The sequence below is a fragment of the Lolium rigidum genome, chromosome 7 (genome assembly GCF_022539505.1).
Source record: "Lolium rigidum isolate FL_2022 chromosome 7, APGP_CSIRO_Lrig_0.1, whole genome shotgun sequence".
NCBI classification, from domain to species: Eukaryota; Viridiplantae; Streptophyta; class Magnoliopsida; order Poales; family Poaceae; genus Lolium; species Lolium rigidum.
In genome coordinates, this window is record NC_061514.1 from 313,803,718 (window position 1) to 313,811,456 (window position 7,739).

General features: G+C 49.4%; 1 protein-coding gene across 1 annotated transcript; it reads right to left on the bottom strand.

Annotated features, from left to right (window-relative positions):
- Positions 1–500: 500 nt before the first annotated feature.
- LOC124677699 (peroxidase 21-like) lies at positions 501–1,772 on the bottom strand. Its single transcript, XM_047213661.1, has 2 exons — positions 1,677–1,772; positions 501–1,562 (listed from the first exon to the last, which is right to left on the bottom strand). Exons 1-2 carry the CDS (start codon positions 1,747–1,749, stop codon positions 622–624), a joined length of 1,014 nt encoding a protein of 337 aa, XP_047069617.1. The 5' UTR covers positions 1,750–1,772; the 3' UTR covers positions 501–621.
- Between the last annotated feature and the right edge of the window lie 5,967 nt (positions 1,773–7,739).

Sequence of the window (7,739 nt, forward strand, 5' to 3'; positions counted from 1 at the left end):
CCCGCGCCCTGATCGGGGGCGTCCAACCCTTATATGGTTGGTGGGCCCCTGTGACCTGCGCTATATAAAGAGGTGGGGGCCGGGACACGCAGTACAAGGTTAACCGTGCCACCAGTCACCCCACCGACATCCCCTACCGATCTAGGGTTCACGCAGTGCTCACAGGAAGCACCACCACCGCTGTCTCTCATGCTGTCCGCCGCCACCATGTCGACGTCCGAGGGCTCCTCTCCTCCTCGAAGGGAGAAGGTATGCCTCTATCTCTCTCGACCTCTCTCAGATCTCGCAGCATATAGACAGCCATAGAATTCTACCGTTAGTATCTAGCCTAGCAGATGTAAGGGATTCAACACAGGTCCGTCCACTTTCTTCTCTAGACATTTCCCTTCGTTACATATTATTATCTTCATCGCTTCATCCACCGGTATTCATAGGAAAGGACTGACTAGGCAGCAGGAACATTGCCATAAATGTCGACAGTGTCTTCAGTTGGCCTCTCATACACGAATAATCATTTCATTTCTTCCAAATTATTGCCCAGGGCAGCATTACACATGGACGTATTACGTAGAGTATACGATTACAGTCACACACATACCCAAAATCCAATCCACGAACTCACTAAGAGTTGACGAACTTGCAGTCCTTCCTGACCTCCCCCTTGTCGCCGGTGAGCGGGCCGTTCTCGGACATCTTAACCAGCGCCGCTGCGAACTTGTCGTGGAAGTAGGAGTTGTCCGTCGCCATCTTCTTGACGAACGGCGCGGTGCGCGGGTCAGTGGCGAGCCTCTGGTCCACCAGCAGGAGGCCCCTCCCTTTGAGAAGGTTCTTGTGGTACATGTTGTCGATCACCATGGGCGTGCCCCTGTCGTTCCGCGCGTAGGCCACGTCGCGGGTGTCCTCAACGGCGTCCGCCGTCGGGCACCGCTCACGGAGGTACGCGCCGTAGGCCGGCTCGATGGTGCCGTCCACCGCCGGGTAGAGCCTCGCGACGAGGTTGAAGCAGTGGACGCGTCCGACGGAGTGCGCGCCGAGCAGCGCCACCACGCCCTCGGCGTCCACGCCCATGGGCGCGAACCGGGACAGCACCGCCGACACGGTGTCGTTGTGGACGGGGAGGTACCGCTCCACCTCGCCGTAGTAGCTCGCCGTGGCGTCCCTCCGCCCCGTGCGCATCGGGATGTCTGCGGGGCCGCCGAGCATGGCGACGCCGTCCCTGGCGGCGAGGGCGAGCAGGTCGGCGCAGGAGACGGTGGCAGGGCACGCGGTCTCGAGCGCCGACTTGATGTCGTCGATGTACTTGAAGTTCCGCATGCCGAAGCTCCTCGTGGAGGACTGCTCGGAGACGAGGCCTGTGGCGGCGTTGCTCTCGAGGAGGAGCGACGCGTCGCAGGATTTCACGGTGCAGTCGTGGAAGAGCGCCCTGAGCCACGAGACCGCCGTGTTGCCGTGCTCGTCGTAGTGGCTCCTTACCTGCTCCTTGATGATTTGTTCTGCCCTCGGGCAGCTTTTAGCGTAGTAGTTCAGCTTCAGACCGCTAGCACTAGCGGCGGCGGCATTTCCTGCCATGACAGCAAAAGTAAGCTTAAAATTGAGCTTGGAATGCCACTTTGGATCGTCATGGTCTATGGTGTATTCTAGAGGGAAATTAAGTTAGCAATTCTGCAGTCAGTTACCGGCAGTGAAGCAGATGAGGATGAGGAGCGCAGACGCCACCGGCAGCAGGCTTGAGCTAGTACCCATCTTCATTGGCGGACTCAGTTCGATCTCATCCCAATTCAACCTCATCTCGTCGCTCTTTTATAGGCGACAAGTAGGAGGGGAGAGTAGATGGGGTGACTGAAAGGGACCCCTGACTGGCACACACTGCAGTGAAGTGAAGTGGAGTACTAACACTAGCAGGTTGTTATAAACTTAGCAGAAGAACTATTAATACGTACCACCACGTCAGTAACTATTAATACGCAATCAACCACGCTCATAGGCAATCCAACAAAGTATTTTTTGTTTTTATTTTGCACCTAGCATATCTGGTTGGGCTAGGTGAGGATAACTAAACACGTCCTCTATCTCTGCTTAGAGAGCCGTGGAACGCCAAAAAATTCATAAAGGAACAAATATCTCAAGGCGAAGTGCATATCAGGTATCTGTCGCGCGGCTTGAGACTCTCATTTTTGGTCTGGTAGCTGAAGTGTTTCAATCTAGAGGCGGAGCTGAACGTGCAATGCCAGGACAATAATTCAAGAAGAGACGAAGGGGCCATGCATGGATGCTGTTCGAGACTGATTTCTTATCGGCAATGGTTATTGCATTGTCTCCACTCAATACTTTTGTTTGTTTGTTTAAACGCCGTAAGCTCATACAGCAACACATTCGTGTCGGCAGCACTACCGAACAAGCCACGGGCAGATGTTTTTTCTTTAGAGACCGTAAGGGCATCTCCAGCGAGACGACCTAAATGGTCCTGGGCTGCTCGAAACGGTCCACGCGGATATGCGGATAGGCCGCGCATGTTCTAGCGGGGTGATACAAACGGACCGGCTCATCCGCTGCGACTCATCGACGCCTCAAATTTGGAAAATCGATGCGTCAGCGCGGACGCTGCACGGACATCGCGCGTGCCCGGCCACGCGTGTCGCGAGCTCGCTTGGAAGTGACCCGACGGCAAAAGGCTGACCGCGGCAGCATTTTCCATCAAGGTCGTCGCTGACCACTGCGCCTGCCGCCTCAACTCCTGTGTCGGCATTGATGCCGATGGCGCTGGAAGCTGCGCATCGACATTGATGGCCAGCGGTACTTAAACCGCTGCTGCGCCCGCCTCTTCTTCCCCGCTCCCACGACCACCACCATTGCCACTCCTCCACGATCTCGTCACGATGAAGCTCCTGAAGTGGATGAAGAAGACCAACCAACGACCACGAGGTTGGGTCCTCGTCCGGCCGCCAGCGCCGCCAGGATTCGCCGTCTCAACGGAACCCTACGCACGCTGATGGCGTGTAACTCACACGTTCGTTGGGAATCCCAAGAGGAAGGTATGATGCGCACAGCAGCAAGTTTTCCCTCAGAAAGAAACCAAGGTTTATCGAACCAGGAGGAGCCAAGAAGCACGTTGAAGGTTGATGGCGGCGGGATGTAGTGCGGCGCAACACCGGGGATTCCGGCGCCAACGTGGAACCTGCACAACACAACCAAAGTACTTTGCCCCAACGAAACGGTGAGGTTGTCAATCTCACCGGCTTGCTGTAACAAAGGATTAACCGTATTGTGTGGAAGATGATTGTTTGCAGAAAACGAGTAGAACAGTATTGCGGTAGATTGTATTTCGAGTAAAGAGAATTGGACCGGGGTCCACAGTTCACTAGAGGTGTCTCTCCCATAAGATAAACAGCATGTTGGGTGAACAAATTACAGTTGGGCAATTGACAAATAAAGAGGGCATGACCATGCACATACATATCATGATGAGTATAGTGAGATTTAATTGGGCATTACGACAAAGTACATAGACCGCCATCCAACCGCATCTATGCCTAAAAAGTCCACCTTCGAGGTTATCATCCGAACCCCCTCCAGTATTAAGTTGCAAAGCAACGAGACAATTGCATTAAGTATGGTGCGTAATGTAATCAACGACTACATCCTTAGACATAGCATCAATGTTTTATCCCTAGTGGCAACAGCACAACACAACCTTAGAACTTTTCGTCACTGTCCTGAGTGTCAATGCGGGCATGAACCCACTATCGAGCATAAATACTCCCTCTTGGAGTTACAAGCATCTACTTGGCCGGAGCATCTACTAGTAACGGAGAGCATGCAAGATCATAAACAACACATAGATATAACTTTGATAATCAACATAACAAGTATTCTCTATTCATCGGATCCCAACAAACGCAACATATAGAATTACGGATAGATGATCTTGATCATGTTAGGCAGCTCACAAGATCCGACAATGAAGCACAATGGGGAGAAGACAACCATCTAGCTACCGCTATGGACCCATAGTCCAGGGGTAGACTACTCACACATCACACCGGAGGCGACCATGGCGGCGTAGAGTCCTCCGGGAGATGATTCCCCTCTCGGCGGGGGTGCCGGAGGCGATCTCCTGGATTCCCGAGATGGGATCGGCGGCGGCGGCGTCTGCGGAAGGTTTTCCGTATCGTGGCTCTCGGTACTGGGGGTTTCGTCACGGAGGCTTTAAGTAGGCGGAAGGGCAAGTCAGGAGGGGGCACGAGGGCCCCACACCATAGGCCGGCGCGGCCAAGGGGGGGCCGCACCGCCCTAGGGTTTGGGCACCCCGTGGCCCCACTTCGTTTCGTCTTCGGACTTCTGGAAGCTTCGTGGCAAAATAGGACCATGGGCGTTGATCTCGTCCAATTCCGAGAATATTTCGTTACTAGGATTTACGAAACCAAAAACAGCAGAAATGACAAGTCGGCACTTCGGCATCTTGTTAATAGGTTAGTTCCAGAAAATGCATGAATATGACATAAAGTGTGCATAAAACATGTAGATAACATCAATAATGTGGCATGGAACATAAGAAATTATCGATACGTCGGAGACGTATCAGCATCCCCAAGCTTAGTTCTGCTCGTCCCGAGCGGGTAAAACGATAACACGGATAATTTCGGAGTGACATGCCATCATAACCTTGATCATACTATTTGTAAAGCATATGTAGTGAATGCAGCGATCAAAACAATGTATATGACATGAGTAAACAAGTGAATCATAAAGCAAAGACTTTTCATGAATAGCACTTCAAGACAAGCATCAATAAGTCTTGCATAAGAGTTAACTCATAAAGCAATAATTCAAAGTAAAGGCATTGAAGCAACACAAAAGAAGATTAAGTTTCAGCGGTTGCTTTCAACTCATAACATGTATATCTCATGGATATTGACAACATAGAGTAATATAATAAGTGCAATAAGCAAATATGTAGGAATCAATGCACAGTTCACACAAGTGTTTGCTTCTTGAGGTGGAGAGAAATAGGTGAACTGACTCAACATTGAAAGTAAAAGAATGGTCCTCCATAGAGGAAAAGCATCGATTGCTATATTTGTGCTAGAGCTTTGATTTTGAAAACATGTAGAGATCATAAAAGTAAAATTTTGAGAGGTGTTTGTTGTTGTCAACGAATGGTAGTGGGCACTCTAACCCCCTTGCCAGACAAACCTTCAAAGAGCGGCTCCCATTTTATTTTATTTTTGTGTGGCACTCCTTCCAACCTTTCTTTCACAAACCATGGCTAACCGAATCCTTCGGGTGCCCGCCAACAATCTCATACCATGAAGGAGTGCCTTTTTATTTTTAGTTTTATTATGATGACACTCCTCCCCACCTTTGCTTTCTCAAGCCATGGCTAACCGAATCCTTCGGGTGCCGTCCAACAATCACATACCATGGAGGAGTGTCTATTTAAGTTAATTAATTTGGGATCGGGAATCCCATTGCCAGCTCTTTTTGCAAATTATTGGATAAGCGGATGAAGCCACTAGTCCATTGGTGAAAGTTGCCCAACAAGATTGAAAGATAAACACCACATACTTCCTCATGAGCTATAAAACATTGACACAAATCAGCGGTAATAAATTTTGAATTGTTTAAAGGTAGCACTCAAGCAATATACTTTGGAATGGCGGAAAATACCATGTAGTAGGTGAAGGAGATATGCCCTAGAGGCAATAATAAAGTGGTTATTATTTATATCTTTATGTTTATGATAAATGTTTATATATCATGCTAGAATTGTATTAACCGAAACATTAGTACATGTGTGATATGTAGACAAACAAGAAGTCCCTAGTATGCCTCTTAAACTAGCTTGTTGATTAATGGATGATTAGTTTCATAATCATGAACATTGGATGTTATTAATAACAAGGTTATGTCATTGTGTGAATGATGTAATGGACACACCCAATTAAGCGTAGCATAAGATCTCGTCATTAAGTTATTTGCTATAAGCTTTCGATACATAGTTACCTAGTCCTTATGACCATGAGATCATGTAAATCACTTATACCGGAAAGGTACTTTGATTACACCAAACACCACTGCGTAAATGGGTGGCAATAAAGGTGGGATTAAGTATCCGGAAAGTATGAGTTGAGGCATATGGATCAACAGTGGGATTTGTCCATCCCGATGACGGATAGATATACTCTGGGCCCTCTCGGTGGAATGTCGTCTAATGTCTTGCAAGCATATGAATGAGTTCATAAGAGACCACATACCACGGTACGAGTAAAGAGTACTTGTCAGGAGACAAGGTTGAACAAGGTATAGAGTGATACCGAAGATCAAACCTCGGACAAGTAAAATATCGCGAGACAAAGGGAATTGGTAATATATGTGAATGGTTCATTCGATCACTAAAGTCATCGTTGAATATGTGGGAGCCATTATGGATCTCCAGATCCCGCTATTGATTATTGGTCGGAGTGAGTACTCAACCATGTCCGCATAGTTCTCGAACCGTAGGGTGACACACTTAAAGTTGGATGTTGAAATGGTAGTACTTGAATATGGAATGGAGTTCGAATATTTGTTCGGAGTCCCGGATGAGATCCCGGACATCACGAGGAGTTCCGGAATGGTCCGGAGAATAAGATTCATATATAGGATGTCATTTTATGTAAAATAAAATGTCGCGGAAGGTTCTATGGAAGGTTCTAGAAGGTTCTAGAAAAGTCCGGAAGAAACCACCAAGGAAGGTGGAGTCCACATGGGACTCCACCTCCATGGCCGGCCAGCCCTAGATGGGGAGGAGTCCCAAGTGGACTCCTCCATAGGAGGCCGGCCACCCCACATGGGAGGTGGAAATCCCACCTTTTGGTGGGAGTCCTAGTTGGGCTAGGTTTCCCCTCTTATGGAAGGTTTTTGGTTCGGGTCTTATTCGAAGACTTGGACACCAACACTTGGGGATCCACCTATATAATGAGGGGCCAAAGGAGGGGGCCGGCCACCCCAAGACCACAAGCTGGCCGCCCCCTGAGTGGCCGGCCACCCCTCCCAAACCCTAGCCGCCCCCTTCTCCTCCATATCTCCCGCGTAGCTTAGCGAAGCTCCGCCGGACTTCTTCACCGCCACCGACACCACGCCGTCGTGCTGTCGGATTCAAGAGGAGCTACTACTTCCGCTGCCCGCCGGAACGGGGAGGTGGACGTCGTCTTCATCAACAACCGAACGTGTGACCGAGTACGGAGGTGCTGCCCGTTCGTGGCGCCGGAACCGATCGTGATCAAGATCTTCTACGCGCTTTTGCAAGCGGCAAGTGATCGTCTACCGCAGCAACAAGAGCCTCATCTTGTAGGCTTTGGAATCTCTTCAAGGGTGAGACTCGATACCCCCTCGTTGCTACCGTCTTCTAGATTGCATCTTGGCTTGGATTGCGTGTTCGCCGTAGGAAATTTTTTGTTTTCTATGCAACGTTATCCTACAGTGGTATCGAGCCGTGTCTATGCATAGATGGTTGCACGAGTAGAACACAATGGTTTTGTGGGCGTTGATGCTCTTGTTATCTTTAGTTTGAGTACTTTGCATCTTTGTGGCATAGTGGGATGAAGCGGCCCGGATTAACTTTACATGACCGCGTTCATGAGACTTGTTCCTCGTTCGACATGCAACTTGTATTGCATAAGAGGCTTTGCGGGTGTCTGTCTCTCCTACTATAGTGAAGATTCAACTTACTCTTCTATTGACAACACTAGTATCACCGT